The sequence below is a fragment of the Coenobita brevimanus genome, chromosome 1 (genome assembly GCF_032717465.1).
Source record: "Coenobita brevimanus isolate Jiangsu-jjx chromosome 1, ASM3271746v2, whole genome shotgun sequence".
In the NCBI taxonomy this organism is placed as follows: domain Eukaryota; kingdom Metazoa; phylum Arthropoda; class Malacostraca; order Decapoda; family Coenobitidae; genus Coenobita; species Coenobita brevimanus.
Window position 1 is genome coordinate 2824578 of NC_136954.1, and position 18545 is coordinate 2843122.

Sequence of the window (18545 nt, forward strand, 5' to 3'; positions counted from 1 at the left end):
CTTAGTTCACCATCCACACACACCGCAGCCTTAGCACCATCACACATACTCTTCACAGCATTCAACAACTTCCCATCTACTCCATATATTCTTAATACTTTCCACAATCCTTGTCTATCCACCCAGTCATATGCTTTCTTCAAATCCATGAATGCTGCATACAACTTCTTTCCTTTCTCTAGAAACTTTTCCACTAAAGATCTAAGAATGAATATCTGATCTACACAACCTCTTCCCCTCCTAAAGCCTCCCTGTTCTTCTCCAACTAAAAATGTGTATACAGTAATTAAATAATACAGTTTAAATATTCACTGCCTTTCTTGGACTCTGAGTAATTTACTGCCAAATTTAAATGTTGCCTGCAACATTTAATTTTGTTTACCTTATGTGAAAAAGAGGCCACAGAACTTTAAAAAAATATATATAGGCTGCACTGAAATATCACTGTTCCTTTATTCTGTTTGAATTTTTATTTCAATGATGAATGAATGAAAGAAGAAATTACAGTATAGATTTTTATTATAAAGAAGCTCTAAAATGATAACAGCACTATACCTTTATATATTAAAATGTTATTATGACACATTAACGGTCATAAGTAACATCTTTGCCACCGTGCAAAAAATTGGAAACATAAGCCACACCCTCAAAACACACAACACTCCATCATTAAACAAACAGTAAACACATAATATTCTAGCTTCTAAATCTAAGCCAACTCCTGGTAATTAACGATATATGAAATGTATAAATATGTATTCTTCTTGCCATTAACCGAATAATAGAGAGCAGCATTAATACTAAAGTAACGTATGTAAAATCTTAGCCCGTCATCCATTAGCCATAAAATGAATCAAAACATTTATCTTTAAAAGCACATAACTTTTGGTCATCAGGCAACTCAGGCCAGACCAGTCTAGAGTTAATGCATACTGGAAAAAATACATCTGCTTTAATACCTGAGACTGGATTTATTGTACTGGTAGTCAAGGACTGTTCCTCATATACATTATGATTAAAACCTCATTCCATTAAATAAAACATGAATGGCTAAGTCCAGTGTATGCCAGCCACTTACATAGGTAGTAGGTGTATTGTACTGACTCATATTACACACACTAAAAATGTCATGTTTTCCTCAGTCATGTATATCTTATTTACCTTGAAAAGCTTAGCACTGAAGGTTCTGTGGTTGAAGTGAGCAACGCTTAATGGTCACAGTGTCTTCAGGAACGCTCAATATTCGTTCTGAAGTTACACTCGAATCTGGGCATCATTTACGCACATGAACACTAGTAGCTTACAAACGAAACTGCCAAATGTTGTTCAGCTCCTTGTCTTATGAGGTACTGTCCCCTTATTACTCCCATCTACTGCCTTCTTTCTTATTCTATGCAGTAAATCACATCTTGACTTAGACTACAGTGAGAAGAGTGACTTAATATTACGAATAAATAAAGAATATAATAACTAATGGGTGCAAGCGTGTGTACACTACTTATGTACACAAACCCACACAGCCACCACCACACTTACACACCACCAGTACACAGTATATCTAATCAACTCGATGCTTTTGGCCTTCAGCTCTTTTCTTTCTTTTCCTCTTCTCCTTTCCCATTCACCCATTTATTATTCTGAACTTTTAATGGTTTTCAGCATGACTTTATTAAGCTGCAAAGTGTCAAGGTAACAACATGCCTTCACACAAAATTAAGCAAAACAATGAAAAAAAATCTCCAATAAAAGTAATTTTCATGTTTCTTATATCCATATCTGATACCCCGATATCGACAGTAAACATGGGTGTTGGTTCAGTATCGGAAAAATGCAAATATCGGCGATATAACGGTTCTGCAAATCATATCGGTAACAGCACTACAGCCACTCCACTACTTTTTCATAACACTTCTCTATGACTAGCACCATATTTCAGCACAGCCATCCGATCCAATGACATGATTATTTAATTTTGATACCTCCAGACAATTGTAATCATCTCAGTGAGACTGTCAGGTTGTGAGGGAGTTGTAAGAGACTGTTGTTAACTAGGTCGCTACAAAAAGTCTCTTGATAACTTTGGAAATCATCTGAGAGGAAGATGAATAAAACATACAGTAGATGAAGTTCTCAGACTAATGGGATTACTCTCATGTTACAGCTCACCATTCAAAATAGAGACCCCAAATACAGATGAAGCTAAAGTACAGGCTCCAACCATAGTCACCTCCCTTGGCCTGGTATAATGTGCATGCCACCAATACCAGCCCCCTCAGGTTGCCTCTGATAATCTCTTGTTACGGTTCAGCATAATGAAAAAGAGAAATGGCAGTAGCAGGTCAAGTTAAAGTGGACAGGGTATACAATAGTTACACAGTCACTTTTCCTGGTCTAGCATAATGACAGTGCCACCATCAGAGGGTCCTTCAGGTTGTCTCCCCTGCAGACATATCACCTCAGCAGTGTGTGACCCCACCAGGCACACAAACACAGGTATGGCACCACCGCTCTCAGTCACAATGTCCCGTGCTGTATCCAGCTTGAGGTTCACCCCTCCCGTCACATCACAGCTCTGCAGCTCTGTCTCTATCCTCTGCTTCATCTTCCCATCTTTACTGACTATGATCTGGGACATGAACTTGGCACCTGGAAGACAAAGATCAAGTTAACTCTTCTGTGCTAGGAATTCCAGTGAGGTGACTAAAATCTGTTGTTGGCTGGATTATATACAGTACTTTGCAGCCAGTCAAGACAATAATTGTGACAGGGTTCATTTATTTATATATTTATTACCTCAGCCAAGGAGGTTATGTTTTCACCCCTGTCCGTTTGTTTGTTAGTTGGTTGGTTTGTGAGCAAGATTACACAAAACCTACAATACAGATTTCCACGAAACTTGGTAGAAGAATGGGCCTTGGCCCAGAACAGACTCCATTAAATTTTGGTGCGGGTCCATATAAAGGTGTGGATCCAGGAATTTTTTTTCACTTTCTTTAACACTGCGAGATATGGTACAGCATTTTTCGACATTTTCATAAATTTTTCAGTGAGTATTGCATGGATCTTCATGCAAAAAAATCAGGCATATTTAGGATGTTGGTATCTACGAATGTGTACTGTTTGGCACGGATCCATATAAAATTCCGGATCTAGCAGATTTAAATATGCTTTTATAGGGGGGTAGTCTTTTTCCATATTGGATTAGACTTGACTGAATTAAAAGGAACTGCTTGTTGGGCCTTGGCGGAGGTATGCACTCTACTTAGTGCCATTCTAGTTTGCTTATTTATTTGTTATTTATCAATGCCATGAATTTCTCTTTAGCACAGTAAGACTGCCTATGGATCCTGTGACTCATCTTCCCACCATTAAGAACCAACATGCATGAGGGGAAAGGCAAGCCCATGAAATCTGACATCAATTTCTGAAGCACCTGATGAAGATGATCATTTCTGGTTTCTCACCATCATATCTTACAACTCTGCAATGTGATCCTACTCTAAGAGTTTGCTCTGTATACCTTTTTTTTTTTTTCTTTCTTTCTTTTTTAAGTGTCCAACTCTGGGCAAAGGCTTCAGGGCCTGTTTCTTGGGGGCAGTGACCTATTCCGAGGCCCAGTAGCCCTCTTACACCTCCACATGTCACCACTTCGGCGCTAACACCCACCATCCATATTGAGTACATGCTAGGGCTGTCTCAAACAGGATTGATGTATTGGTCAATGGTGGGCAGCGCAAACGAAGAAGGACCTTGCGCATGCGCAATCCACAATTCACTACCTTGCGCAATCTGACAAATATTTAGCTTGCGCAGTGTTGCAAAGCGCAAGTGCAAACCATTTGCATATATTTGTGGGAATTACTGTAAAATATTGAGATGCTTAAATAAAATAGCATACTTACTTACTTTTATTTATTATTATTTTCAATTATTTGTCATTTGGACAAGTGCGCAATCTAATATTTAGCTTGAGCAATGTCGCTAAGCGCTAACGCAATCCAATTGCATATATTTGTAGAAATTACTGTAAAATACTGAGATATTTAAATAAATTAGCATACTTTTATTTATTATTGTTCTGTCTATCTATCTATTACCAGATGCCTTAATCCTGTAAGGGGTGGCCACAAACAAGCAACAAATCGCCTTCATGTCGTCCTGTCCCCCACCATTTCACTGCCCTGCTCCCAGCTCACACCCCTCTCTCTCATATACCTCTCCACTCCATCCCTCCATCTTATCCTTGGCCTCCCCCTCCCTCTTCCTCCCTCCACCTCACTCACATACAGTACACTCTCCTCGTTAGTCTATCACTCTCCATCCTCTACATATGACCAAACCACCTCAGTGTGTTTCTCCTAATGCTTTCTATCACATCCACACCACAACGATCCTTCATTTCCTCACTTGTCAGTCTGTCTCTCCGTGTAACTCCACAGGCTCCTCTCAAATAACTCACTTTATTTCAACAGCTCTCACTCTTGACCTGTGTCCCTCCAACAAGGTCAAAGCTTCACTTCCATACATTAGAGTTGGTATCACAATACTATCATGTAGTAACTTTTTCAGTCGTGGAAGTTCAGAGGAGTGAGCAGGCTGCGAAGCGGAGGGACAAGGAAATGTGATGTTGCCAGTTTTACTTTTATCTGCATTTTCACAAGATGTTTTATTTAATAATTCAATATAGATATACAATAGCATGTGTAATTCCTTACAAAAATCATTAAAAAATATTATTTAAATCAAATATTCACAGCCTAATAGGCTGTGGATGTTCAATTTAAATTATGTTTTAATGATTTTTGTAAGGAATTGCATATGCTACTCTTAACAAATAATATATTTTTAATTTATTATTATTTACTAATAATAATTTAAAAAAAATTAAAATACAGTACATTATCTCTGTTGAAGCATTTTAAGAAATGCTACTACCCTTTGTCCCTCCCGCCTTCCCAAGAACCCTCGCGACCCACCCGAACCTCCCCCACCCCTTGTCCAGACATAAGGGAAGCTCCTAGGACCAGGTGTCTCTTGGATTGTGCAGTGTGCAGTCCACAGGACAGGTGCACAAGGCAGGTGCGCAAGCGCAAATTTAGTTGTGCAAGCACAACTAAGTTTGCGCTTGTGCACCTGCCTTTTCATGTGCATAAGCGCAATATTGCGCATGGTCTCGTGCGGTGCGCAATGCACAAACGATATTCACCGAAGTGCAACAGTGCACAACTGCACTTTGCGTAAGTGTTTAGGCACCTGCCCAGCAATGGTATTGGTACTAGCGAGGGTATTTTTATGACATGTCGGTGGGTCATCTGGTGGATCAGGGAAGTCTGCTTTTAGGAAATTCAAATCCTTAAACTGTTCCCTGCCCCAGCCGGGATTCGATCCTGGGTCCATTAGGACCGCAGGCCGCCTCTCTACCGATTCAGCCACCGCCTTCCCCTGTGCTTGACAGTCAAGTATTCTTCTGTTATCATCCCTTTTCCTTATCTGAAATAGTCTTCTTTTCTCTTTAACTGTGCCTTCAGTACCCTCATCCCACTACCATGTTACCTTGTGTCCGGGAGGGCCTCTTGTCTATCCACACACTGAATTAGTAACTCTCATGACTGAGAGATCTGTACTGCTCATTAATACTTATGTCTACAGTTCCCTGTTCAGCCACCTCTCATCTTGCTATAGGAAGCAAATACCTGAGATGTTTCACAACCAAAGAACTTAATCCCCAAACTTTCATTTTTTATGGGATAATGTTTAAATTACACAAAATTCACGTTACACAACTGTTTAAGGAACACAACCCTCACATAAATTGAGAAGTCACTGTACCTTGCTCTCCCACATACTCGTTTACCATATCCATCCACCTTCAAGACCTATGTCACCATTCACCTACAAATTCACTCATATATACTGTACAGTACTTGTTTCGCCACTCTATTAAACGGTCGATGGGGGTGCCCATCATTCACTCACTTGATGGAGTGCTGCCTTTAGGTCACTCTACACTGAGTGAGAAGCCTACTGATTTCCTGTAACCCAGGAAACCATTTGGATCACTGGCTGGTACAATAACCTTATATCCAATTAATGGGGTGATGTGGAGCCTACTATGGTGTCCCTGTCAACTAGGTAGAGATGCAAATGCAGCATCCATCCAGGAACCAAACCTCCACATTCTTCCCTGCACCTCCCTGTGGCAAGGCATTATCTGCTGCAAAGGAACATCACTTCAATGCACAAGGTGGCCCTGCAGGAGCAGCTGCTTGCCAGCAGCTGATGAGCCTGCTCAGACAGACAGACTGGGGTTAACTTACTACTACCACAGTCCAGTCTTGTTATGCGATAGGGTTGCATCAAGTGAAGACATATCATACAATAGTTTATGACACTGTGAGGTCAGTGTAACATGGGTTCAGTGGGGTTAGGGAGGGCAACCTCGACCATGAAACCTAAAATGCCCAAAAAAGCCTCTGCCATACACCTGAGGTTTGTCCTATGCAAATACGACTCATCACCAAGGATCCCTCCTGAGGCTGGGGTACAACAGGGCCTGGATGATCACTCCCTACAAAAAGGTATCACTTCATTTAATATCACACACTGCACTCTTTGTTCAGCACCTGCACTGAAATATGGCTACAGCAAGGGTGTTTCAGTGGCGTTTCATGCACAATATGAACTGAAAGGCGGACGATCACAGAGAATGTAAACACTGGATAACTATCTTGTCTCTTGGCTGACTGGAGACCCGTCAAGGGAAAGCTGGGTACATAAGACTGACAAGATTTCCAAGTCACAAGTTCCAGTATTTCACACATGAAAAGGTATCACTTTATTAAACACCACACACTGCACTATTTGTTAAGCACTTGCAATGTTATCTGGAGATAGCAATGGTGTTTTAGTGGCCTTTCATGCACAAAGTAGAATGAAAGGCAGATTATCACATTGAATATAAACACTAAGTGGCAATCTTGGCTTGCACGCATCACCACATCCACACAAGAATCTCGCAGGTGGCCATCATAAATATCATTTAACAAAACTGCCATAAATTTTTTAATGTTATTCCAAAAGAGGGTATAACATTTTAATGACTGACCTAGTGATTTATCACATGGCGAATAACTGTAAGAGACCAGAGGGTACTACCACTAATACATCTCTTCTTCCCTATTATCAACAGACTTCTTTACTCCACAAATTTCATCATTTAAACTGTTTGTTTTCCAACCCACTCTATGGTACTACACAGAGTGGATGGGATAAGCAACATGATTTACAGATGTGTAGTAAAAGAGTCTCCTGATAAATGAGCAGAGGATAACATCTTAGAAAGTTGTTGTTATAGTTGCCCCAGGCTCATCTGAATGTGAATCTAGTGGATTGCGGACTGAAGATGCCCTTCTCCTGCAGTCCACTATCTTCCATTCAAGGGAGAGGGAAGACGGTAAAGGCAGCTGCCTGGTAACATCAGTGTCATCACATGAGGGCATCCCTCCTCCCTAGCACTGCGCTTGGATGATATGGTTATAAGGAGAGAATAGATGCTGGTGCCTTACAATAGAGGAAAAAACAGATTTGTAATTATAGAACAATTTGTTCTGTAAATCACCTGGTAAGTGTGGAGGCTGGTCATATATCCCAAGAACATCAGTCAGGAAAACAACTCTCTTGACACCCAGCTCCTTACACAACACCTGTAACACAAGAGGTCTGTGACTTAACCCTATCAGTTTAATGGTCTCAAAGCTGAAATGAAAGATCTGATATTAAGAAATATGAAATAAATAGTACAACCTCAGGCCTGACAGGGTAAATTCTATCATGACAGATTCTAATCCCATCTTCTTGCATTCCTTTTCTCGTATTGTACTGCAAAACGTGACAATAACAGTAATCAATTTGTATTTCTAAAGTCTCTTACAAAGATTTCTTGCTTATTATTTCAAAGTAAAAATGGTGGTAGTGGTAGGTGGTCGCGACTATCATTCACTCATTTGATGTAGTGCTGCCTACTTCTTCCTTAGCTTGTATCATTCTTTTTCTGTGCCTGCCCTCTTCTCTTCCTGTTTCTCACCATCATCCACTCACTTGATGTAGTGCTGCCTACTTCTTTCTTGGCCTTTATCATTCTTTTTCTGTGCCTGCCCTCCTCTCTTCCTATTTCTCACCATCATCCACTCACGATGTAGTGCTGCCTACTTCTTCCTTAGCTTGTATCATTCTTTTTCTGTGCCTGCCCTCCTCTCTTCCTATTTCTCCCATCTTTCCTGTCACTTCTTATTGCTTTTCTTTCCTTTACAGGTGGCTTTACATTGAGTGACAAGCCAAATGGTTTCCTGTAGGCCAAGAAACCATTTACAACGCTGGGTGGTAACCATATAACCAAACCATACGTGCTCCCTACGTGTCAGCAAGTGGGTTGGTGGAGGGTTAGTGCCCCTCCCCGCAAAACAAATAACCCAAAGTCAAATGACCACCCCCTACGGGATTATGGCGTCTGGCAATAGATAGATAGATAGAAAAATGGTGGTCTTGCATCTCACAGCAAACCTGTTCAGAATAATTTTTTGTGTGAAGGTAATAGCCTACAGTACTGATTCCTGTGGTAATTTACCTGAAAGCCACATATCACAACCATTATCTTTTCAGATGAAGGAACACCTTGCCTCAGAGGCCATGAAGTTCTATCTATCTATCTATTGCCAGACGCCATAATCCCGTAAGGGGTGGCCATTTGACTCTGAGATATTTGTTTTACGGGGAGGGGCACTAACCCTCCACCAACCCACTTGTTGACACGTAGGGAGCACGTATGGTTTGGTTATATGGTTACCACCCAGCGTTGTAAATGGTTTCTTGGCTTACAGGAAACCATTTGACTTGTCACTCAATGTAAAGCCACCTGTAAAGGAAAGAAACGCAATAAGAAGTGACAGGAAAGATGGGAGAAATAGGAAGAGAGGAGGACAGGCACAGAAAAAGAATGATAAAGGCTAAGGAAGAAGTAGGCAGCACTACATCAAGTGAGTGGATGATGGTGAGAAATAGGAAGAGAGGAGGACAGGCACAGAAAAAGAATGATAAAGGCTAAGGAAGAAGTAGGCAGCACTACATCAAGTGAGTGGATGATGGTGAGAAATAGGAAGAGAGGAGGGCAGGCACAGAAAAAGAATGATAAAGGCTAAGGAAGAAGTAGGCAGCACTACATCAAGTGAGTGGATGACGGTGAGAAATAGGAAGAGGGCAGGCAGAGAAACAGAATGATAAAGGCTAAGGAAGAAGTAGGCAGCACTACATCAAGTGAGTGGATGATGGTTGCCACCACCTACCATGAATTTTGAGTGTCTAAGAATCACGAAAATCACATTTTTCGTAACAGATGGACTTGCAATTTCAACTATATCTTCCTTAATATTCTCACTAGGATATTATAAACGGTAACACTGAAAAGCTCATAATTTTTTCTTTCAGATGGTTTAATGTTATTAAGTATAAACAGGAATATTATTACCATTATTATCTAACAATAACAGGAATATGTGTAAATTTGACAGATTTCCCTCAATATACCAAACGTCAGTAGACCGAATTAGCTTTTATTGGAATCGAGGAGCCTATCTATATATCTATCTATTGCCAGACGCCACAATCCCGTAAGGAGCCAACTGGCCTAAATTTGTACATACCGGAAAAAGTACGTTAAAGCCAGAAGTAGTCCGGCCTGCCTGACCACTTCAGCTATGTTCACCACAAAGTGGTAAATAAAAGACACATTTATCAGTGTACGGTACAGTGTTATTATATATACTCTACCATGTGATTACTGTAGCAAATGTATAACACAGTACTGTACAGTACTGCAATGGTAGTGAAAAGTTAAAAACCATTGGTGCAATCTGGACTAATGTCTGATGTATTGGAAAAAGTCTGGGTTAGCAGGAGGAAGTCCAGATGTCGCTTTTATATGAATTTTGCTTTTTTTGGAATTGCTTGGATTCCAATTAGTCCGTTATGGTGAGGTTTTACTGTACAGTGTCTAATACTTTAAACGATCAAAATATAGTTCAAAATAAAATACTAGTGCTAGTTTAACTTAGATTAGCATGCAGACTATGCATGTATGGTAAATAAACCTATAATGACTACAGTAAACTCTCAATTATCCATCATCGCAATATCCGGCGCTCTTGGCTTAGCTTTATTAAAGCAATATTGGGTAAAATTATGCAACATCCAGTGCCAAACTGGGAAGTAACCAATGGTTCTATGAAATATCGGCAGTGAGGCATATCAATCGGCTCGTATGCGGTGGCCAACCGACGACCGGGAAAACCTAGCAATGCGCCAGCCAATTAGAATGCCCACAATGCACCAGCCAATCAGACTTTATTGGGGGAGAGACCCACCTGGTGTGCTAAACCTACCGTCATTCTCTCATTCTCTCTCGTGGATCTCGTTCATAGAAGATGCATCAATGTGCTCTGCTCTTGTGACCACGCAGTGGCAAATCCCTAGTGCTAAGACATACTCCGTGGCCTTCCATGCCTCACTCGTTGTTGTTGCAAAGCTTGTGGCCTCTCACTGCTTTATGTCCTAGTGCTCTCTTGTGATTCTGGAATTACTGTACATGTAATTACTGCCACTAGACCACACAGAATTCAGTGCACTGTACTTTACTGAATGATGTACAACTCTACCCTCCACTGATGCAAACACTAGGTGAGTACAATACTCTATGTCCTGTATTACAGTACTGTATTGTATTTTAGGTTTAATTTTCATCTTTTACTCATGGGAAGGTTTTAGGACAGAGGTTTGAGAAAAGCAAGAGGAGTAAATCCATTGAAAAAAAGCATGCTCTTCATCAGCGGAAAATGTTTGGTACCTGTACAGTTTTCTACCTAATGAGGTGGTAGGTGGTGGCGACCATCATCCACTCACTTGATGTAGTGCTGCCTACTTCTTCCTTAGCCTTTATCATTCTTTTTCTGTGCCTGCCCTCCTCTCTTCCTATTTCTCCCATCTTTCCTGTCACTTTTTATTGCTTTTCTTTCCTTTACAGGTGGCTTTACATTGAGTGACAAGCCAAATGGTTTCCTGTAAGCAAAAAACCATTTACAACGCTGGGTGGTAACCATATAACCAAACCATACGTGCTCCCTACGTGTCAACAAGTGGGTTGGTGGAGGGTTAGTGCCCCTCCCCATAAAAGATATAACTCAAAGTCAAATGGCCACCCCTTACGGGATTATGGCGTCTGGCAATAGCTAGATGGATAAAACCAACTCTAACTTCCAACGAGCTTGCAATATCTTACAGTATCTTGCCAAGTCCATTCTCTAAATTATTATTCATAAAAACAAACTAAAGAAATAAATCTTCAGCATTTATTGGTAAACACGATTTGGAAAGTAGTGTTGTAGAGCAGAATTATCACAACTCCCTTGCTCACACTTATGTATACAGCATAAATGACAAATACCATAATAGTAAATGATGATGGCAATGCTAAAATGGAATAATGGTGGAGATGAATAACAAGTATGATACAACACAACAGTGGTGATGATGCCAAAATGTTGGTGAGGATAACAGCGTATGATGATGATGATGATGATGATGATGACATTGAATGCTCATCATCATCATCATCCAGACCTCCTCTCCCACCCAAGGGTAGGGTGAGGGGTAGCAATGTCCAGACAGCCCAAAATTGCCCAATCCAATGGGCCACGCTTCCATTCACTCATCATTCAAGCCCCTGGAATCCTGGCTCTATTGGATATGCCAAAAACATTCACCACGTTCTGTAGCTTCACATATCATATCCGACGGAGTCAATCCAGACGCTGCCACGTTTAAAAAGGGGTGACAAAAATCCCTGATCATTCATATCTCCTCACAAAATTCATCCAGCCAGCTTGATCTCCTGTCAGTTCCCTAGCCTCACCGACTTCCAAACCTCTCTTCCTCACACATTCATCCACCATATCTCTCCACCTTCTCCTTGGCCTACCTCGCCTTCTCCCTCCTCTGAATTCGCTCAGATATACCTTTTTCACCACTCTATTGTTATCCATTCTCTCCACATGACCATTCCATCTCAGTACACTCTCTTCAATTCTGGTGTCCACCGACTTCCTCACTCCGCATCTTTCATGAATCACATTATTTCGTATCCTTTCCACCCTCTGTACTCCATATACATTCCTCAGCAGTCCCATCTCCACTGCTCTTACTCTTGACTTTTCATTTTCATGCCACATCATAGTCTCACATCCATATGTTAAAGTTGGCACTAACACTCCTTCATGTAAGCCTCATGCAGCTGCAACACTCAAGCCTCTGTTTCTTATCAAGGCCTTCATTGCACCAGCTACTTTTCTTCCTTGTGTCACTCTACTTTCAACTTCTTTTGCACATTTTCCTCTCTTTTCTATCACTGTACCCAGGTACTTGAACTCTCTCACCAATTCCAGTCTCTCTCCATTCACTGTTACATTGCACTGGGAGTCACCTTCTCTCTCAATAACCATCACTTTACTCTTTTCTACATTTACTCTCAAGGAACGACGCTTACAAACATCAGCAAAACTCCGCACTAGCCTACCAAGTTCTTGTCCCGTACTTACAAGCAGTACTGCATCATCAGCATACAACAAATTTGAGATATTCCCTCCATCGCCATTCATTACCAATGCCATCCCTCTCTCCATTACTCGTGTTTTCACTTCTCTCATCACCCCATCCATATATACACTGAACAACCATGGGGACATCACACAACCTTGTCACACGCTCACACTGATTGTGAACCATTCACTTAGATGCCCATTAACCCTGACACATGCTTCACTACCATCATAAAAACTCTTGACGGCACCTAGCAGCTTACCCTCTACACCGTACATGCGCAAAACTTTCCACAATCCTTCTCTGTCCACTTTGTCATATGCTTTTCCCAGATCCATGAATGCCAAAAACACCTTATGGTCCTTCTCACAAGCCTTCTCTACTATCTGTCTCACTGCAAATATTTGGTCCACACATCCTCTGCCACTCCTAAAGCCACCCTGTTCATCACTCACTAGGACTTCTGATATCTCTCTTACTTTCTCTATAATAATTCTTCCATATACCTTCCCTACCACACTCAGTAAGCTTATGCCACAATAATTCTTACACTCACTTCGTTCATCTTTATTTTTGTACAGGAGTACAATCACAGCCTTTTTCCACTCTGCAGGCACAGTTTCACTCATCCATGCCTTCTTACATGTCTCCAACAAGCACTTCATTCCATTCTCTCCACTACATTTAAGCAACTCTAAATACACCTCATCAACCCCAGCTGCTTTCCCATTTTTCAGCCGCTTCACAGCACTCTTCACCTGTGCGAGTGTCACGTCTCCTGGCACTGCATTCCTTCTCTGCACACCCCGAAAACCAATGATGTTTACAGCTGCTCTGCTCTCTCTATCCCCATTCATCAGGCTTTCAAAATATTCTTTCCATCTGGTCCTTACTTCATCTCCATGGGTTAATAATCTACCACCTGCATCCTTCACACCATCCCATTTCTTACCGCTTTCACTTCTACATTTCCGCACCTCTTTCCAGAATAACTTTCTATTTTCAGAGTAGTTCGCATTCATTTTGCTTCCTAGATCCTCATTTACCTCCTTCTTTTTCCTCTTCACTAGTCTCTTTACGTGCTTCTTCCTCTCAACATATTCAGTTCTTATTTCAACTGAACCCCTGTCCAGTAACCACTTTAGCCACTTCTTCCTCTTTTCCTCCACCGCTCTCTTTACCTCCTCATCCCACCATGCCGTACCTTTCTTCTTTGTTGTTATTCTTGCCACACCACATACCGCTTTAGCATTCCTAACTAAGCATTGAATGCTAACATATAATAATAGTGATGCCAACATATCATGATAGCAATTAAAACAGATAATGATGGCAGGATCAACAAATACAGATGGTAATGTCAACAAATAATGACGGCAATTATAACAATGATAGTAGTAACAAAAAATACTGATAGTGATGTCCACAAATAATGACTGTTTTTACAACAATGTGGTAGTAACAAGATACTGATGGTGATGTCAGTGTATAATGACAGCAATCATAACAGATGGTAGTAACAACAGTTACTGATGGTGATGTCAACAAGTAATGACAACAATTATAACAATGATGGCAGTAAAAAGTTAATGAGTGTGATGACCAATTACAACTGATAACGATGGGATTAACATACACTGACGGTGATGCTAAGACAATGACAGTGGTTCTAAAATTCATATCAAACTCAGTTTTTTTTTTTTTTTCCAAGGCGAAGATGCGCCTGACAGGTTCAGGTTAGTGATGACTGGCTGAATGCAACATTACTTCATAGTCTCTTTACTCACTAGCATTATTAACTGACAACAAATATCTGAGGGGGAAATTTGGGTTAGTACAGTAAATGTTATTCAGACATGTTGCATTCAGCCAAACATCACCAACCTGTCAAGTGCATCTTTGCCTCAATAAAAAAAAAACTGAGTAGTAATGGTACCTGATAATAGTGTACCTTTATGACAGTGTCACCACTAAGGATGGTGCAGCCAGTGAGTTGGTCCCTGACACAGTCACCATGAAGCAGCGGCACAAACCCATCCTGCAGCAGATTTGTCACTTGCCTCACCCCGGCCTCCACCACATTCCCTCCATGTGTCACCCACCCACTGCAAGGCTGGAAAAGTGGCACAGAGTAAAAATATACACTGAATTCATCCTTGCCCCCAACATACACCCTTGCTTCCAAACATACCACTGCCTCCACCACACTTCCTCAGGCATCATCCACGTATAGCATGGCTGGAAAAGTGGCGCTGGTACGGTACTGAGTAAACGTACATTTACCTTCAACTCCACCATACTTCCTCCAAGCATCACCACCCACTGCATAGCTAGAAATGGCCGAATCAGTAGAGAGGTGGCCTGCAGTCCTAATGTATCCAGGTCTGAATCTCAGCTGAGGCAGGGAACAGTATAAGGACTTGAATTTCATTAACCCCTTAACCGCGGGACGTCACTTTCATGACGCTTGGGAGCAAGGGATCATACCGCGGGGCGTCACTTTTGTGATTCTGTGTTATTTTGAATTCACCCGGGCTTTCAAGTGGTGGCTTGTATCATCTATCAGTACTGCCAATGTCCAGCACTAGTCAACATTCCTAATCTCATCTGAACTCCCATCCATTGTTGACAATTTAGCCATTTCTCCCCGTTCTTGACTCCCCTCCCTACCTCCTCTCCATTGCCCTCTCCTCTCGCCTACCCGGCCGTGCTACGCTAAGTAAATCTTCCTTGGAATTTTCCACTGATATTCATTCATTCATTCATTGCCAGATGCCATGTATCCCAAACGGGGTGGCCAAGGGCTTAGAGTTAATTGTTTTACAGGGAGGGGCACTAATCCTCCACCAACCCCACTTGACAAGTAGGGATGCCAACAGCATCTGGTGTTCCCAGGTGGTCACCCATCCCAGTACTAACCAGACCCAACGTTGCTTATCATCCATTGAAATAAACCCTATTCCCTATTCTTATACCAAATAATATATACAAAACAGAAATAAGGTAAGTCAGAGTACCATACACCTGGAATTGGCTAATTATCACCTGACAACACCTCACGTGCACTCATTTGTTAATTTTCACTGTTTATTTCCCCTTGAAGTGTGCCGTATAATCTATTCTTGTAATAAAAATATATAATAATAATAATAATAATAATAATCTGGCCTTTTGTTTCTCAAAAGCGCCAGTTCTTCCTTTTGGGAATTCACTAGCGCTCGACACCCATACATTATTTTTACAATTACAATAATTGTGACATTTCTTGTATATAATACAAGCTACATCATATATACATGAAAGTGGCAATAATTAAACCCTATAATCATCCGTCATAGTACCTCTCTCCAGGTCATAGCATTTTGAAAAAAGAAAGGCTTTCAGCTGTCTCTTAAAGGATTCAACAGTAGAGAGTTGTCTTATGGACAATGGCAATCTGTTATATAATCTAGGGGCTCAATATGCAAAAGAACGATCAGAGAAAGATGACTGGTGAATGGCTCCTGGTTCATCAAGACGCAAGGAATCATCTTCACTGCGTAACATCACACCCGGGCGTGTCGATGGGAGTTTTAACAATTCAGCAAGATACTTCGGTTCACCAAACTTAAGAACCTTGAATGTAATAAGACACAGTTTAAATTCAATTCTAGCCTTTACTGGTAACCAATGCAACTCAATCAGAAACGGGGTAGTTGAGGTTCTCGGGGGGAGACCAAAGATAAGCCGTGCCGCCCTGTTCAACACAGACTGAACTTTTGTTAGTATATTATTTGGAAGACCAACCCACAGTGAATTACAATAATCAACACGAGACAAGACCACTGCATGGACCAATGTTAAGAGGCACTGTCTATTCAGGAATCTTCTCACAGAGTACAGATTTCTGATATGCAAGTTACACCCTCTTACAACCAGATTAATATGTTCTTTGTAATTTAACTTAGAATTAAAATAAACACCCAAATTTCGAACAGAACTGACTGGATGCAGCTGTGACATGCCAATGTTCAAAGCCAGGGCATTGTCAGTGTCATCACCCCTTCTGTTTCCTCTGATGATGATGATCTCAGTTTTACCATCATTCAGCTTAAGTTTCCTCTTAGCCATCCAAATCTTAATATCAGACATTAGAGATTCAAGCTTTGTCTTAGTATCGTTGATATCTGACATCTTAACATAGAGCTGGGTGTCATCAGCATAAAAATGATAGGACACATCATGAGCATCAAGTAGAGACGATAAACTACTTGTGTAGATAGTAAATAGAATTGGACCCAAAACTGATCCTTGAAGGACTCCAAATAGAAGAGGAGCAGAATCAGAGCTAGCGTAATCAACAACCACTCTCTGAGATCTGTCCGACAGATACGACTTAAGTAGCAAAAGGGCACTATCACGAATGTCATAAAAATACAGATCATCCAACAATAGTTTATGATCTACTGTATCAAAAGCTGCAGACAGATCCAAAAGAACTAGGAGAGAGGACATCCCACTACAAGTGTTTGCCACCAAGTCACTCTGAATCCTTGTTAGTGCAGTTTCAGTTGAATGGTATTTTCTGTATGCTGATTGAACAACAGGAACAACTCTGTTGTGTTCCAGTAGTGGTAAGAGTTGATCGAGTATGGCTCGCTCAATAATCTTGGATAAAAAGGACAGGTTAGAGACAGGACGATAATTTGTCATGCTCTCGACATCAAGGCCAGGTTTCTTCATTAGGGGCCTAAGCAAAGCACGTTTCTCAGACTGCACAAAATTACTTTCTAAGAAGCATCTATTTATTATGTTGCAGATAAAGTCCGCAGCATGCTCATACACATCAGGCAGTTGTGACATGTTACATGGATCGAGTGAGCAAAATGTTTCATTAAGTTCTCTGATGTAACATTTGACTTTGTTTACATCCAGCGGATGAAATGTTGAAAGCAAATGATCCCTGGGGGTAGGGGGGTTTCAAGAATACTCCCCCAGTATCCCTGCTTGTCGTATGAGGCGACTAAAAGGGTTGGTGGTGGGTTAGTGCCCCACCCCGTAAAAAGAACTAACTAAAAAAGCAAATAAAGCGCCTCGGACCCGGACGGACCATACGTTGATGACTAAGGAACGGACAAAGGACATTCTGAGAGTAGGAACGTGGAATGTGAGAGGAGTGAATGATGAAGTGAAAGAGAGAGAGATTGTCCAGGTGCTTGAGGATGCAAAAGTGGATATATGTGGATTGACTGAAACTAAATGGAAAGGTGAAAGGGTGAGAGAATGGGAATACGGTGTAGGTATATGTGCGGGAGTCAGTGAGAATGAGAGGGCAAGAGAGGGAGTATGTCTGATGATAAGCAAGAAGTGGAAGGAGAATATAAGAGAGTATGGAACAGTGGGTGCAAGGATTGTATGGGTGAGGATGAAAGTAGGTATACAAGCATGGGCGATTGTATGTGTATATGCTCCAACAGAGGATCGAGTGGCAAGAGTGAAAGATGAGTTTTGGGCGAGAGTAGAAGCATGTATGGACAAGTTTGAGAGGAGCGAGAGAGTGCTGTTGATTGGAGACATGAATGGCAAAGTCGGGAATGTACGAGTGGATGGAGTGGTTGGTCAGTGGGGTGTGCCAGCGGAAGTAGATGGGAATGGTAGTGCTTGGTGGACATCTGTGCTGGTAAGGGGTTGGCAATAGCCAACACCTACTTTCGTCATAAGATGATCCACCGGTATACATGGAGAGTAATGAGGAGGATGGATGGTGAACTTGTTGAACGAAAGGCAATGATAGACTACGTGTGTGTGGATGAGCGAATGAGAAGACAAGTGTTGGATGCAAGGGTGTGGAGAGGGTGGGGAATGGAGTCTTGGACCATCACTTAGTGATGGCCAAGGTAGAGCTGCAAAGAAAGTGGTTGAGG

At 41.4% G+C, this 18545-nt stretch overlaps 1 protein-coding gene across 1 annotated transcript in view; it reads right to left on the reverse strand.

Annotated features, from left to right (window-relative positions):
• Nucleotides 1-2291: 2291 nt before the first annotated feature.
• LOC145412006 (uncharacterized) overlaps nt 2292-18545 on the reverse strand; it is a 35136-nt gene continuing 18882 nt past the window's right edge. The window contains exons 4-6 of the mRNA XM_080281971.1: nt 14594-14755; nt 7619-7703; nt 2292-2646 (exon numbers count right to left, since the gene is read on the reverse strand). Of these exons, the coding sequence (XP_080138097.1) occupies nt 2378-2646; nt 7619-7703; nt 14594-14755 (516 nt within the window). The 3' untranslated portion in view covers nt 2292-2377. The remainder of the gene's footprint in view (nt 2647-7618; nt 7704-14593; nt 14756-18545) is intronic.